This window comes from Glycine max, chromosome 4, assembly GCF_000004515.6.
Source record: "Glycine max cultivar Williams 82 chromosome 4, Glycine_max_v4.0, whole genome shotgun sequence".
Classification (NCBI taxonomy): Eukaryota; Viridiplantae; Streptophyta; class Magnoliopsida; order Fabales; family Fabaceae; genus Glycine; species Glycine max.
In genome coordinates, this window is record NC_016091.4 from 1,068,023 (window position 1) to 1,085,159 (window position 17,137).

The 17,137-nt window shown below is 31.5% G+C and overlaps 1 protein-coding gene across 2 annotated transcripts; it reads left to right on the top strand.

The window, feature by feature from the left end:
- Nucleotides 1-8,430: 8,430 nt before the first annotated feature.
- LOC100777965 (AT-rich interactive domain-containing protein 5) lies at nucleotides 8,431-16,997 on the top strand. 2 transcript variants are annotated; one of them, XM_014774403.2, is made up of 14 exons: nucleotides 8,433-8,746; nucleotides 8,903-9,220; nucleotides 9,306-9,439; nucleotides 9,583-9,622; nucleotides 10,613-10,665; nucleotides 11,905-11,950; nucleotides 12,340-12,432; nucleotides 14,162-14,284; nucleotides 14,402-14,453; nucleotides 14,529-14,604; nucleotides 15,208-15,274; nucleotides 15,400-15,450; nucleotides 16,634-16,726; nucleotides 16,846-16,997. In XM_014774403.2, exons 2-14 carry the CDS (start codon nucleotides 8,909-8,911, stop codon nucleotides 16,948-16,950), a joined length of 1,245 nt encoding a protein of 414 aa, XP_014629889.1. In that variant the 5' UTR covers nucleotides 8,433-8,746; nucleotides 8,903-8,908; the 3' UTR covers nucleotides 16,951-16,997. The 2 variants fall into 2 exon arrangements, with proteins under 2 accessions (XP_040870671.1, XP_014629889.1); XM_041014737.1 differs by lacking the exons at nucleotides 15,400-15,450; nucleotides 16,634-16,726; nucleotides 16,846-16,997 and adding an exon at nucleotides 15,494-15,628 and having other exon boundaries at nucleotides 8,431-8,746.
- Nucleotides 16,998-17,137: the final 140 nt, after the last annotated feature.

Genomic DNA, 17,137 nt, shown 5'->3' on the forward strand with positions numbered 1-17,137 from the left:
AGTCACGAGTACACCCATCATTTACTTTTATTCTTTTGAAATAATTAAACCATCAATTTTGAAATTTAAAGAGTTTTAAAGTATACATCATAAATCCATATTTAAATTTTAAATGCAAGTTTAAATAAGTTGTCAAACCTATATATAATATCATTCAATTATACGGATAATATGTAAATGCCACTGGTGCTTTATCTATAATTTATAATAACTAAAAACATATTGCACCTAAAATAATATCTTATAATTTATAATTGGATCCCTAACCCTTAATCTATACTGTTTGAGATGATTGCAAGATTTTAATTTTTGTTTTTTAAATGTAATTTTTAAAATAAAATACAATTAGAAAAAATGGAGTTAAAATGATTTTTAAATTATTTTCGAAATACTTTTGCACTCATTTTCAAAACCAAGAAAAAAATATTTTATGAGTATGATTTAGTTTTAAAAAAACATACATTTCTCACACATTTGACAATCACACTTTTTATTGCTACCATTATTATCACTACCATTGTTGTTGTCAATGTTATCGTCACCACCATCATCACCACCTTCGTCATCCGTCATCACTACAATCACATCGCCATTGACACTGTCATTGTCATTATCACCGTCACTACCAACACTAATACCACATTTGTCATCATCACTACAACCACTACCAACCATCACTGGCTGCTAACACCAACACCACCATCACTGTTGTTATTGTTATCACAACCAACATTACTATTATTACTATCACCACCATTGTCATTGCCACCATTATCACCAATACCATCTCTATCTCTGTCACCACAACCGTTGTCGTCACTAACGTTGTTGCCACAACCACCACCAACATTGCTACCACCACCACTACCGTCATTGTCACTATTATCATCACCAATATTATTATAACACCACCAATGTCATCATTGTCACTATAGTCATTGTCGTCACCACCACTAGCATTGGCTTCTACCACCATTATCACTGACACCATTGACATCGTTATATATCACCATTGTCGCCGTCACCTCTATCGCCACTGTCACCACAACCACCACTTGTATCTCTATGGTTATCGTAGTTGATATTACCATCATCACCGTTGTTGAAACTAATCATATTTTAAAATTTTTAAAAGCTAAAACTAAAAATTGGTTATTATTTATAAAAATTTTGAAAGTCAAGTGTAAAATTCACCCCAAACAGAACCTTAGATTTCAATTTGATCTCTTAAATTTTAAAAATTTCACTTGAGTCTCTTGTAATATCTTTGTGTTTTGATTGATGTGATATTTTTTACCCTTTATCACTCATTTAAGTTGACAAAATTAATGTCATAAACTAATGAAAGAACCTATTTGATTTAACAGCAAATTTAAGAGACAAAAGTAAAACCTTTTAAACTTAAAGAATTAAACTAAAATCTAAAATATAAATAGGAGATTAAAATTCTGTTTTAGCCAAAAATTAATCTCACAAATTTTGAAGTCATTTATTTGAACCACTAGGGTCAACCTAGTGAGAGGTTTTAGAGTAATATACATCATATCTTAAATTTAAATCCCAATACGATTATTATAAAAAATAATAATTCTCAGAGTATAACGGATTAATGTTCAAATTCCCCCATGAAAGAGATGCTTACGTTTGTCTTAAAAAAAAATGCCAGTGAGAAGACTGAAAAAATTGGCCTTTGTTGTGGCCTGAAAAAATGACAAAGAGTAGTGACGCCACAATTGATAAATGCCAACAGAATTGAGCAGTGCTTGGCTTAATGCTCTCAATGCATGGCCGGTTCATTGTCGGTCCGGTTCAGTCCAGCCTAGATAGCGCTATTGCCTAAAGTACGGCTATTTCCACAAGGATGTTCTGTTCATCATATGCCATGCTCATGCATCTACTCTTCCTCAATCTGTTGAAGTTTACGAGTGGGAATTTTTATATCGATACTGGAAATTATATTTCTGATTAAGACAACACGCTCTCTCTGTTTCTCCCTCTCTCTCCCCACAATAATACATCATGCATATGGCACAGTTCTTCATATTATCTTTGACAGTTACGTAGTTTATATATATGGATAAAAATCCACTTAATTGATTAATTCAAGATAAAGCGACGTAAACATTATTTTATTTATTTTTTTAAATATTAAATTTCATCAATCTAACAAATGGATTAATAGAAAAGCTTTTATACTATACGTAATCAAATCTATAAATTTAATATAATAAAAACAGTTCATATATCTTTTAAACCAACTATTTAATGCTTAATATATTTTTTGGTCTATTTTCCTCTAATTTTTTTTTTTGTCTAATCCTTTTACAAAATACATAAAAAAATTAGCGGAACGGTTTAATTATATTATTTTCTTATAATAAATTATTTGCATATATAGTAGTTGTACAGGTTGAGCTGTATGCCATTGATCTCTTCCAGCTGGTAAAGTGGAGGGCTGTGGGCAACTTTGTTTTTTTTAAGATAATTAATCAACTTTGCAAATGGTGTATCTATATAAATCTTTTATCAATTATTTAAGTTTCTTTTATTTCCGAGGATAGACCATGTACACGGTATGCTTCGTTCAGGTTGCTGCAGTCTATATACTATATTTTGGTGAAAAGAAAAAAATATATATATGGGAAGGAAAGTGATCAACTAGTAATGTGAAAATAAAAAGAGAAATAGCTGTGCGATATGCACAAATATGGGCCAAATTCAGTTCATGATATATGATGATATTCATTATCAAATCATAGTTGGAATATGTGTGTAATAAAATATATACACATAAAGTTAATAATTTTGACATGAAAATAAGATAGTCCACGTGGTTATGTATGTGCAACTTTAAGGTGCATGTCAACATCTGCGTTTAAAATCTTTTATTTTCACTTTGGTGGACGTATGCTGGAAGGTTCCCACCATAGGTAGCAAACTTCTCATAATACATGTCGTCAAGGTTTACATCATTTTCTTTTTAATTAAAGCGCGGGGTCAAATGACCCAACAAGAAACAAAAGACAATAAAGAAGAAAATCTATCGAACAGTAAAAGAAAAAAGGATAAGGTTAAAAGAGGAAGGTCAATAACATACTCCAATCATATTCCTAAAATGTCCAAATTATCAGTCACTTGTATTACACCTCATAGATGTTCAACCCATTTAGAGGAGTGTTAACAATACTATTTTTGCACTGTCTCTTATTAATTAAAATTTATTGAAATGTATAAATCATGAGTGAGTTCATTTTCAGACCCACATTTTAGTCAGTGAGATTTGAGAGTGTATGGAAAAATATGTATTAAATGATGTGTTGCTAGTATTTCTTTTAATTTATATTATGTTCATGGAGTTAATTAATGTCTTAAGTGTTAAACTAATATTGAGTTGATTTAATTTATTACGGGTTATATTAGAAAAAGACTACGAGGAGAGACCAAAGCTCCTCTGACATGATTAGAGAAACTATGAGAAATCAAGAATGAAACAGGTCACTCCCTGCGTGGTCCAAATTAGTGATATGATGTAAGTGACTCATGACATGGATTTAGTACCATAGCTAACAGATATAGATAATAGATACATTCTTACGTAAAAACTAGCTAGTGTCTGTTTTGTTTAGTTTGGTAACAAATTTTACATACCATAAGTCCATAACACATGTTTTAACAGTCTAATTATATTTAATGGTTAAAAATTTAGATAAAACACTCAAATTATATTTGTTATAACACTTTAAAGATAATAAACCATAATATGTTTGAAAGTTGAATTTTAGAGGGATTTCTTTTTCAAATTAAAAGAATTATATAATATTTATAAAATAAATTAAAATTATCTCATTAAATTTATATTAATCTATCTTTTATTTCTTTTGCTTTAAATATTTATTTAAAAAATTATCCTCTTGCGATAAAATAAATCTTGGCTTCAGGCTGCTGCAGACTGCAGTGTTGTGGACTGGGAGTTAGTAAAAGAAATCAAATTACATTAAAATTAATACATTGATAATACTCGTGTGGGCTCAATAACTTGTTTTCGATAATAAGTAATCATCACAATGCAAGATGCGCTTTGTCCCAAGATTAAAACTAAGTTGGGATAAAAATTTAGAGAGTACAATTTTTTGTGAATTTTAATACACAAAATAAAGAAAGATTTTTTATCCAAAAAATGTAAAAATATTTTTTTATTACTTTAGAAATAAAAGTATTAAATTTTCTCAATATATATATAATCCAAACATGCACTGATTTATTTCCCTATCGAGTGATACTTGATGCTGTAATTTTTTTTTTCTATTGAATATATGCATGCAAAAACAAAATATTAAAGCGAAACGGTATTTCAGAGTTAGAAGAAAAAAAAAAACTTTCTTGATATACTTGATGCGTCATCATGGACTGTGTTAATGAAGAAACAAGAAATATTGAAATGATTGAAATTGATAAACTTCTGTCGATGGTTTTCCATGGCACACTTAGCAATCTTTGAATGCCTTTAAAACTGCCCCGCATGACAATAGTTTTTGTGAAGGATATTTAATTTCTCGCTACCTGCAGCATCCCATATGCACACAAGTAAGCAAAAAGTTTTTTGAACTTCATGACTATACCTATATGTGACATAAAATATATTGGTGCATCCTTTTTTTTATTTATTTATTTCAACAAGTGTTATCAAATATCAATATTATATATATCATAGATCATCATGCTCGCCACGATTATTTGAAACCCAAGCTAACGAATTTCCCAAAACTTTGGTAGGGACTATGGAGATATATTGCAGTATGGCGTCCCATCATACTATTCGTTGCGGTTATAAGAAGCTGACACTTGGACTCTGCAGGCAGAGTGACCAAAAACCCATTACATACAACAACATACGTGTGAGGATCAAAGATTTTCACTCCAACTTATCAGTGTTGTGACTTCTTTGGCTCTTTCTTGGTACATTAGAGCAAGAGAATCTCGTTTACGTTTGTGTATAACTTCTCTTTTTGGGCATGTGGCACCAATAGTGGTGGTGGAAAAGAAGGCATTTCTGGTGCTGTTATCATCTGGTTGAGTAATGGGTGGACCAGTTTTGGGGCTATAACAGCCTTAAACAAAAAATGTGGTACGCAACTCCCTTTGATAATTGATGAAGATCACTTTCAAATGAATTTTTGTGGTATTATGTGCGTACCTCTGCCACTGCCTAGATGTGTAGCTTATCAGCCTTTTTCAGGAAAATGGGAGATGAAATTCCCACCGAATGAACTAGAATCATGCATATAAAATATATCTTTGGCGGATATGATTATGAAGCTATAGAATAACGTAAATCACTTTTGAGAAAAGTTTGTATCAGCATATGCGAGTCACTGTTGCCTGTTGGTGTGACTTGATGTGTCAATATTGTATTTGATGAGGTACTGTAGCAAGTCGCACATCGATCAATTTCCGCGTGGATCTGCGCGAAACTCAAATTCTGACCTTGGATTCTCTGTATTTGGTATTGCGTTGCCATATATGTTTAGGTGGTGCCAATCATTTTTTCTCTTTTCCAGTTATTTTTTTTTACAAGACTTTTTTTTGGTAGTTAGTACCACATACATGTGACATCAATTTAGCCCAAGAAAATGAAATATCATTAGCTAGCTAGGTACCTAACACTCTCATTTTTCATGTACTATAATAAGAAATTGATTAGATGGAAGAATTTAGTGAAAATATCAGTACAATTGAAAGTTTTGAGATAACAATGAGAATTAAAAGTCACAGTTGGAATTATATTTATCCGAGTTCAACCTGGGTGGAATGGCAAAGTTTCTTTTTTAACTATAAGCTAACGAATTAATGATTGATATTTTAATTCATATTCTGTTATATATATAACTTAATTTTGAACTAATAATTAAAATTCTATATTTATTTTATAATGACTTCTTACTTTATAAGAATTAAAACTTAAACATGCATGTAGGTGCTGCCATAAAGTTATGGGTGGTGATGATGAACAATATATTATTCTCCTTCCAGCAATCAAAGATGTTCTGTTGCATGTTGTCCACATTAAACGACCTCTCACCATAGGTTGTCATGGATTACGCTCGTCTTAAGTTTTTGAACATATATTTTTATTATTTTCAAAAACGTGTTAAATGAGAAATAACATTAATATACTTTTTATTTAACCTTTTTAAAAATGCATTTAATTATTTTCAAAAATCATTGAAAATCATAATTTTTGTGTGTTTGCTTTCTTATTTAAGAATCAAAATTATTATTTTATAGTTAAATTTGAATTAACTATTGGGATCTCAGCCTGCATGGCAACTATTTTTATATTTGGCCATGCAAACTGGGTTCAATTTAGCTGATTCAAACCTCATTGGTATCTAAAAAAAAGTTTTGAATCAACATAAACAACTAATATGTTATATATATATATAGAAATAGAAATAGATAGATAGATATTTTCGTATAATCAACTCTTTCAGTTTCGTTGATCATCTAATTCTTCTACCTAGTTTTTTACTTTCTGTAGTCTTTCAATGTTGTATTGCTTTTCAAGGTTCCTTGCTCACATATTAAGGGAAATTTAAATTTATTTATTTATTAAATTTAATTTAATTAAGTTTATTAATACATTGTATCATGCCTTTTAATATAAAAAATATTTATTATTTATTTAACTGATATTCTTTTGACATTACTCAGCAATTATTTTTAAAAAAAAATCCATATAGTTAAAAATGGTTAGGTTTATATTATTTTAAGAGTTTTTAAATTTAATTGAATTTTCTATTTAAGTAAATATAATAATATTCTTTTTATAAAATATAACAAATTATAACTGTTATGATTATTATATTGTTTTTTAGAATAACATTTATTTGAAGATATATTTATTAAATTATTTAAAATATATACTTCTAAATAAAATTTTAGAAGAGTCTAAATTTTAAAAAAAACTAACTTAAAAAATTTTATATCAAGTAAATAAGGTAGTTTGAATTTGTGTTTGAAAATTATCTTTTTAAGAAACATATCATTTACGAAAAAAAAAACATAACACATAGAAATATATTATAAATTTTTCAATATTTTTTAAAAAATTATTCTGAAAAAGTGATTTGATTATAATTTAAGTGATTTTGTATTACAAATCTTTAAGTAATTTTTTTTTGTTTGATATCGAAAGCTTAACTTGCCCATTTCTAGCTGTGAGACCACAACCCAATGATAAGCACCAGTTTCTGGGCCTGCGTTCAAAATGCAGGCCTCCTGTCCAAGTTGTCAAGGCCCTACTATTTGAGCTCTATTATTTTAATCAAGTCTATGCTATTCGCATTATCTTTTTTGCTTTTATTACCGCTCCCTCTCTTTTTAAAATTTTAACAAAAATACTTTACAAAAATTAGGTCAAGAGACAAGTGTACTCATAATGACAGATTTCATCATTATGCGTGATTTTCTTATTAAGTGACAAATTTACTTGCTTATTATTACAGACAAATCAGGAATAAGGTTTGTATAATATTTCGCTTTATTAATTGACCAATTAATTAATTATTTTAGGAATTTCATTATTATAATCAATTGAACTTTAAAAGTAACAACGACTGACTAATTAACTAACTAACTATACATATATATATATTATATATTCAAACTCGATTTATCAACGAGAATGAGAAAGAGCAAGTTTTTCTTATAACATAAAATGTTATTATGTGAGTTATGCATGGTTCTCTTTCTTGAAATTAATCTTTCTGCTTACATGCTTTGAGGTTTTGCACTATCATACTGATTTAATACTGGACAATTCTTTACCTTGTTAGATGTATAAATTTGGGTATTCGTTGAGCAGACAATTTCCCAGTGACAGAAAAGAGCGATAAACACAGGAGCTTGTTTTGAATAATTTGATAATCGCACTTGTATATTTTTTGTAACATCAATGCAATGCTGAGTTTCATTTAGTATTTGCTGCCTCATGCTTTGACTTTGACTACACTCTTGCCGGCAACAACGAAGAAAATTAATCCTGTCTCCTGCAGCAAACGCAGAGGAACTTCTCATGGTGAGGATGAACATTTTTTTTTTTAAATGCAGGAGGAAAATCTATGGCTGGTCACATGATCACACATAGCGATAATTTAATACCGGTCTTACATATAAGAAAAATGTTTTATAAAAAAATTAACGAATGAATAGATTTAAGATGAATTATAAATGACTGAAGTTCATTTTCTATTAATAATTTAACTCTCAATTTAATCGATTTGTAGAAAAGATCAAATAGAGTGAAATTAAAGCTGATTAGGAGAATAAATAAAATTTAAGAATAAATTGTGGGGAAATAAAATTTAAAATATTTATTTATAAAATAGATAAAGTTAAAGAAATAGTTACTCTTTTCTCTTTTAAAATATATCATCCACAACTGAAGCGGTGAAGTTAAGGTAACCGGCGTTTGTAAAATTCTCTTTCTCTCTCTCTGGCCTCATACCACCGCTACCGGAGCCGCTATATCATGTTGGAGCCAATTGTTGCTGTCACGTTTAATTTTCATCATTACTAAGTTAGTTTAATAGACTCTGTGCTCCATTCATTCAAATTTCATATTTATATAGGAACAAAACACACTCCTCTCCGCTCTTCCCAATTCCTCACCCCATTGTCGATTCCCAAACCCTACATTTTCGCCCAACGGCGGATCAGTTTCCCTATTCCTCACTCACCAATTAAGGTACGCTGCTTCTACTTTCGAGGCCGTGTTTGTTTCGCCATCGAAACTTATTTATTACACACTACTTTAGCTTAGGGCTAGTATTTTCGTCTTCTTCCCCATGAGTCATGGGATGATTCTAATAATGTAGTGATTTATGTTTACGTGGTTGTGTAGTGTAAGATGGAGGATGATGAGAAACCCACGGGTAACTCCCATGGCATTGCTGATATGGATGTTGCTGATGCTGCTTTGCAAGGCCAACGTGTTGCTTCTTCCCCTGCTCCGCTACAACAGGATCAAGTAATGGTCGAACAGGGTCATGATATCAAAAACGGCGATTCTGGTCCTGCTCATTTGCCAGAAGCCAGTGTAATTAACAATAATCAGTTTGAAGTTGAAGATGCTCAGACCGTTTCGCATCAGGAACTGACCACTCCAAAGCCTAAAGAAAAAAACGTCAGAGAAATGAAGAATGTGCTAAATGATACTGAGGTACTTACTTCCAGTAAAGATATTAGAGCATTTTGTTGTTGTTCTTATTTTGTAGATTTTTTATTATCTCGACATTAACCCACAGATGACTGATTATGATGAGTATGGCACGCCTCTGGATCGAGAAACATTCATGAAAGAGCTTGAGACTTTCTACAGAGAGCGCTCCTTGGAATTTAAGCCTCCTAAGTTTTATGGAGAGCCACTCAATTGCCTTAAGTACGTATAATATCCCCTGTGATGCATTGATGTAATCTCTTTAAGGCTAGTTTAAGTGGGCCTGACTTCCTCCTTGATACTAATTTTGAATGTGTTACCTAACTCTTTTGATAGCGGATTCCTTACTTTTCCTTGGGCTGCAGGTTGTGGAGAGCTGTTATCAGACTAGGCGGCTATGATGTGGTATGGATTAATCTTCTGTGTTATTATTAACAGCTCATCTCTTTGTACGCCTATAGGCCATCTTACTTCAAACTCAAGACTGTTGTTAATGTTATTGCTAAATAGTTCTATCCCATTCATGCCTTTTGTAAGATAAAAGGGGTGTTTTCATTGAATATAGATTTCAACATTTTAGCAAACGTCCAGATGATTTATCCACGTGATTTCCCTATGTTTGATGGCTTTGTTGAAACTTCAGAGGCTCAGATATACTGTAGTTATGCTTTCAGTACTACTGTTTGTTATGCTTTCCCTATCTTTGATGGCCTAGGTAGTGTGGATATACTCAGAGCTACACAAATGATTGCAGACACTAGTTGTAGGCTGTAGCACAGAGAACTGATGCCGTGGAAGTCAAGCATTTTTCAACTTGGTTCTCAGTCCTCTTGTCAGCTTTACAAAGATCCTATCATTTAGTATTTGTCATTCATCTAATAAATCCCTTTTAAATTTTGAAAGATATGGTAGGGCTAATTTCAAATAGTTGTTATCTGACTTGTGGAGACCTCGTAACAGCTTCAACCTATGTGATTTGGTCTTGTACTTTCCTTATAGTAGGGTCGTGGCCCAGATTCTTTATTCTTTTGTCCTGTAACTTGATTTTGATTACCAGACAATTTATTTTATAAATTTTGGAACAGAATGTGTCATTGCATGTTTAGTTTATTTGACATGATGAAAGAGAATGAGACATGATAATTGTGTCAGAATTACATGAATATACAGTTGGTGCTAAATGTTTTATTACTACAGAATTGTTTTATTTTTCAACTCTAATTAACATAATTACATAACATATACTCTACCATATTTACAATATTACTATAATTACATAATTTCCATCAAAATCCATAAGTTCTATTTCAGTTGGTGCTAAATGTTTTGGGCCCTTTGTCAGTTATTCATTACCAATAAGTGATAAAGTTGACCTTATTGATTGATTATATCTAGGTAACTGGATCCAAGTTGTGGCGGCAAGTAGGAGAGTCTTTCCACCCCCCAAAGTAAGGCCTAAACATATTATTGTTTTGTAGTTCTTACTAAGCCTTCATAACCTCCTCATACTATATTTAAGCTATTTACTGTCACTGTTGAACTCTTTATAGTTTGCTGAGTGGCTTATAACTGATTGTTATTAACATGTATAATTTAGTTTCTAAAAAATAAAAGGCTTAATTGCTTTTTTGATCCCCCTGGTTTGGACTATGTATTTTAGTCCCCCTAAGATTTCCCCAGCCAATCAAGTCCCCCTAATTTTAAAATTAAGCAAATGTGGTCCACATGTTAAGTTTCCATCCAATTGTTAATAGAGTTAGCTGATGCAGTGGCTGTCAGATTTGCAATGTAGCAAGTCATTGTGCTGATTTGGATTAATAACCAATCAAAATATGCCAAATGAGGAGGTGTGGTTATATTTGGAAAATATAAACTAGCTTCTTGGTTAATGGTTTTGGGGTTTCTGAAACTTGGTTCATCTTGAGAGTTGAATGAAAGAACAAATCAAGTGGGTGATGTGATACCAGTAGCAAGTTAACCATATAAGGAACCGAATATCAATAAACCACTATGAAGTCTGAACATATATTGGGACCAAAAGCTAGGGCACCAAACTAACCATATACCATTGATCATTTAACAAATCAAATCAGTACCAAATTACTGTAAATTAACCATATCTCTGCTACTGTATCATTTGAGTTTTGGTCCATTGATTACACCCACCAAGAGCAAATTGCGGTCCCCCTTGTCAGATGCCTTTTTCACTATCTGGTGAGATATCCTATTCCTAATCTCGTGGGAGAACTCTAGGAAATTGAGTCTTTGGTTTCTTTTCTCACTGTTAGCAAACCCATAGAATTGTTTCTGTTTCGAGTTTCATGAGGTTTAATTTGATCTAAGTTCCTTTCATTTTTTTAAATCTTGTAAATTGTTTATATTTTATATATTCAATCCTATGTGGCATATTGAGTATCAAATGATTAAATTGATTTCCACATATGCAATTTCATTGCCATGTCATGATGTCAGTGTTAAAATTTGATGGTAACTTAACAAATGGATCACATTTGCTTAATTTTAAAAGTAAGGGGACTTGATTGGCTTAAAAAATATTAGGGGGACTATGATCATGTGTGTCCCATACTTAGGGAAAATGCAAAAGTCAAAATAAAAACTCTTTCGAAACAATTCATTTAAAAATATATCCCTTTGCTCATTATTATATTGATTTTTTTTTCTCACAGGACCTGCACTACAGTCTCATGGACATTTAGAATTTTTTATGAGAAGGTAGTGCACTCATCTCTAATTATTTGAATGATTTCATCTTTGTTATTGTTATAATTGATATATTAGAGTAAACTTATACTTCTGTTGAGTGTTGATACTATAATTGGCTAATATTTTTTTCTGAAATATCTGATGAGCGTCAGTATCAGGCTTTCAGCTTGAATTGATGTCTATTTCATGTTCCTAAATTCAAAGGTAAAAGAAGGGAAGTGTGTATGCTGTCTCTACTTCTTTCCATGGCGCGTGCTGTCTTTGTCACAGGACTGGATACCAATGAAACTAAAACCTAGATTTGCCATAATTATCTGCTTTTCTGCCTTAAACGTTTTCAAGTGTTACTTTTCTTGTATGATCTGGTTTCCTTTTTCCTGAATTTTCAATTTTTGCAGGCACTTTTAGAGTATGAAAGGCATAAGAGAGAGATTGGGGAGCTACAGCTCCCTGTTGGACCATTCCATCAATCTTCAAATGTGGAAAAAGAGGTTTGTATAATGTTCTTTCTTTTTTCCCGTTTTTATTTCTTGATTTCATGCTCAAATGAAGATTACTTTTATTATATCTATTGTTTTCCTTTGTCATTTGAACTTGAATAAAGCTCCTTCTTTCTTTAGTTATGCTCCTATTTTGCTAGACACAAAAGTTGAGTTGTAAAGAAAAGGCCACTGGATTTGAACTTTGAACAGTATGACTGCTAGAATGCTAACATTGGGCTTTTATGGTTATGTGTGAGACAAAAATAAATAAATTCTAGAGTCCTAGGTTTTTTGTTGAGTACTAGTAATTAGAAAGATTAAGGTAATCAATGGGAGTATTTTTAATCATTGCTGTCAATGATAACTTTTGAAGTGTATCATGATAGAGAAGAAACAGAAACCAAAAAAATTTGGCACATAAGTTTTCCATCAACAAAAGCTAACTTATCATAGATGCAATATTCTCTATTGTGATGCCTTTACAGTTAGCATACCTTTTCCAAAAAGAAAATAGTCATAGATGCAATTGGAATAGAATATAAGGGAAGATACTATGTAATTTCTCATCTATTAGAACGACTACATTTCACAAAAACCCATGAATGTGCAGTAATCAAACAGAGCAGATTGATAACAAAGGAGAACTTCCCCACTTTATCTACTGATCAAGCTCAGCAACTGCTGGAAATCCTAAATCACCATCTTCCTAATCTTCAAGGATTGAAACTATATAAGGACTGGAGTTTTTGCTACAAATCAAGTTACCCCGCATTTCCTTCCTGTGAGGACAAAATGGAAAATTTAAGAATTTCTGAACCTTTTTTGTTTCAAATATTTAATTTATTTTTTATTATTTTTGTTCTAAAAAATTATAACATTCTTAAAAACATGCAGAAATACATGTGTGTCCCATTCCCTTCCAATATGTAAACATGGATTTTTTTTAAAAAAGTTTGAGATATGCATATGCGTGCCTGTATGGGTACTATACCGGGTTGAATTGTCAAATATTTGTTGGTTGTTGGCTTAGAAAGATGTTTGACAGTTTAAATGACTTAAACAATAAATGATTGACAACTCACCTTGGATATTAATAACCTTATGGCTTAAAAAACATAGGTACTGGAGCAATCTTCTCACATGATATTATATATTAAGTAAAATATCTAAAGTATTTATTTATATATGTAAAATTTGCAACACACAGTCACAGTATTAAAAGAGAAAAAACTGAAGAACTGTTTTGTAAAAAAAAAAAAAAAAAAGCTATAAAGGAGTAGAATATTTGAGAAAAAATGAATGCAGAATATTATATAGCTTGAAATATGGAGGTTAAAGAGTTTCTACATGATTGACAATTGCTAACAGCATATAGGGGATAAGTCATTAGTCTGTCTCTCAAATTCTTCATATCATCATATTAATCATATTAAGTAATTTAAGAAAATGTAAAGGAGAAACCAAAATATTTGCCAACAATGCTTGAAATTGCAACCATTGTTGGTGGTGCCATCAAATATGGAAGGATGTTCTGACTTCTAAGCCACCAATTCCCAAAGTTCTCAATCTGAGAGACCTTTCGTCTTGGGATCATCAGAGGTGGTCTGCTGCTGCTGGTTAAGCAAGGAGAGTTGAAATTTTACAGAAAAGAGCATTTGGGACAGATTTGGGAGCATGTAACAACATTTCAACCTCTACCATTTGTTTGTATATATCAAATAATGAGTTTCTTTTGCAGCCTGCTGTTTACCAGACTCCAGGCTCAGGTAGAGCAAGAAGGGATTCCGCAGCACGTGCAATGCAAGGTTGGCATGCTCAGCGCCTTCTTGGATATGGTGAGGTTGCTGAGCCAGTTATTAAGGTCTGTTGAGACCTTTACAATTTTCATTTTTATTCTTAGCATCATTTTATTGTTGATCACTGTAACTCTCTTACAGCAATGTTTCTACTGATAGAGTGTTTGTTTTTTCTTGCACAGGACAAGAACTTCAGTTCCACACAAAAGCGTGAAAAGAACCTAAAAAGTATTGGTATGGTCACTACAAACATCACCAACTTTCTCTAAATTAATAGCTATCTCATTTATTTATGCTTCAATGAATCAGGTATGATCAATAAACAGAGGACACTGTCTGGTCTGGAGCATGCTGAGAAATCTGCAAATATTGAAGGAGATCAACAGTTAAGTTACTGGTCTTTTCTGTTAATTGACCTATAATAGTCCTGTGCGTAGAGTCATGATCTTTGTATCAGTTTCAGTGTTGGCTTCTCCATCCACAATCTCTTAATTCATGGCATTGGCCACCCACCACTTGAAGTTCTCTTCATTATAACAATTACTGTTGAGTAAATTAATTTTGCTGTTACACAATTAATAAATGCTATTTTCTATGAGATTCATAGGTTTTCAGCAAATTAAAATAAGGAATTAACCAGAACAAGTTGGTGCACCTTAATGATACTACCCTATACATGTCTTATTCAAGTCCTTGGAGATATATCTGCTTTCTTCCTCCCTAAAGGTTTCTATATCTACATCTTTCCTACCCCACCCCAAAGTTTTGTGAGCCAAAACACAGACAAACTGACAAAGTGAATATGCCCTGGGAGTTTGGCATTTTCTTAATGTCAGTCAGGATTCTGTTCATTATTACTGATTCTCCGATCAATCCAACCACATACAATGCCTATTTCAATCTGAAAAAGATACGTGTGCACTGTGAGATATGATAAAGTTTCAGTGTATCTAATGAACCAAGGCTAATTGAGTTTTTCATCTGATAGATTGGTCACAGCGGTAGTGGACGTTGGACCCCCAGCTGACTGGGTGAAGATCAATGTGCGGGAAACTGTAAGTCAGTTTGGTTGTATTCTTTACCTAGTTTATGTCCTTCTTATGTATCATAATGACAGATCTTTTCTCCTGTAAATAGAATTTAATAATAAAATTTTACTGTTTTCTGTATCCATGTCCAGAAGGATGGTTTTGAGGTGTATGCCCTTGTTCCTGGGCTCCTTCGTGAGGAGGTAAGCACCATGGTGTCTTTATCCCCTGTTTATTTTTATGCAGAAAAACTGGCTTATTCTGCTGGACGAAACACATGCCCGTGCAATTGTCAAATCCTCACTCCTAGTTATCCAACAATGACAACCATTAAAGATAATTATTATGTCCTTGAATTTATTAAATCTTATCTTAGATTTTTCTTCTTGAGCATAACTATATAAAATAGGATGTAGAATCACTTTTTACAATTTCTAATGATCTATATTGGCTGTTTTTCGATGCCTTTTTGTGAGGAGGAAAATTTTACCTATATAGTTTTATATAGATTTAGTTACTCATTTGATCCCTATAATTTTATAATTTATACCTTTTAATTTTTATTGTTTGAAAGTGGTTTTTTAAGTTCTTATAATTTGAATTTTAATTATCTTTGAGTTCTTGTAGTTTGAAAGTGGTTTTTTTAGTTCTTATAATTTATATTTTAATTCTCTTTTAGTCTCTATAGTTTGAAAGTGATCTTTTTAATTTTTATACTTTATATTTTAATTTCATTTTAGTTTTTACCATCAAAATATGAGTAACATTATTAATTACAATTAACTACAAAAATATTAACGAGATAATTTGTAATAAAAAATAGTTGATGATTTATAACTAATTTGTTGTTAATTATTTTTATTTTTTTTGTAGCTAATTATTTTTTTAGCAAGAACTAAAAGATAATTAAGATACAAATTATAGGAACTAAAAATATCACTTTTAAGCTATAGGGACTAAAAGAGAATTAAAATACTATAAGAACTAAAAAGACCATTTTTAAATTATAGAGACTAAAAGAGAATTAAAATATAAATTATAGAGACTAAAAAAATCACTTTTAAACTATAAGGACTAAAAAGTATGAATCGTGAAACTATATGGAACCAAATTAGTAATTAAACATTTTATATGTGTTTGGGATAATTTGCCGTCATGTTAAAAGTAAAAACTAATTGTATTTAATGATTGAAAAAAGTTCTTCTAAGTGAGCAAGGGTGTATTCACCCTTAATTTTATGAAGTGCACATTGAATGATTTAAATTCTGAATAGTGAATACAAACATTATTTGTTCATTTTAGATTTAAATGAGTATTTTCCTTTGTGATTGATAATGGCTTCCTTGGTTTCTACTTTTATTGTTGACTTTGTTATAATAAATCCAGGTGCGAGTCCAATCAGATCCGGTTGGACGTCTTGTTATAACTGGTGTGCCAGAACACCTTGACAATCCATGGGGAATTACCCCCTTCAAAAAGGTAAACTACCTTTTCTTAACAGAGATCTTGGTATGACGCTGAGAGTAATAATAGAATTTGTCACGTAAGGACGTGGCATCTTCGTTGAAAGTGATTGACTGAAATTTGATGTTTTTCAGGTTGTGAACTTACCTACAAGAATTGATTCGCTTCAGACATCTGCTGTTGTTAGTTTGCATGGTCGACTATTTGTACGCGTTCCTTTTGAGCAGGGAGCTGTGTGAATGTTCCTCCCTTGAATCATTGATTTATGAAATCTCCTCCTTAATATTATTAGTTTAAACTACCAGCAATTTTAACATTTTTTTAGGAAAAAAATACCTAATTTCACTAATATTATATGCTAGAATTTTCCCATCAAACGCCTTTTTATCCGTATGCGACAGAAGTGGACTTTGTGTGCTGTGGCGC

Coding starts and splice junctions, on each gene's coding strand:
- LOC100777965 (XM_014774403.2), top strand. CDS start 8,909: ATGGAGGATGATGAGAAACCCACGGGTAACTCCCATGGCATTGCTGAT. Junction 9,623..10,612: donor GACTAGGCGGCTATGATGTG/GTATGGATTAAT, acceptor GATTATATCTAG/GTAACTGGATCCAAGTTGTG. Junction 12,433..14,161: donor CTTCAAATGTGGAAAAAGAG/GTTTGTATAATG, acceptor TTTCTTTTGCAG/CCTGCTGTTTACCAGACTCC.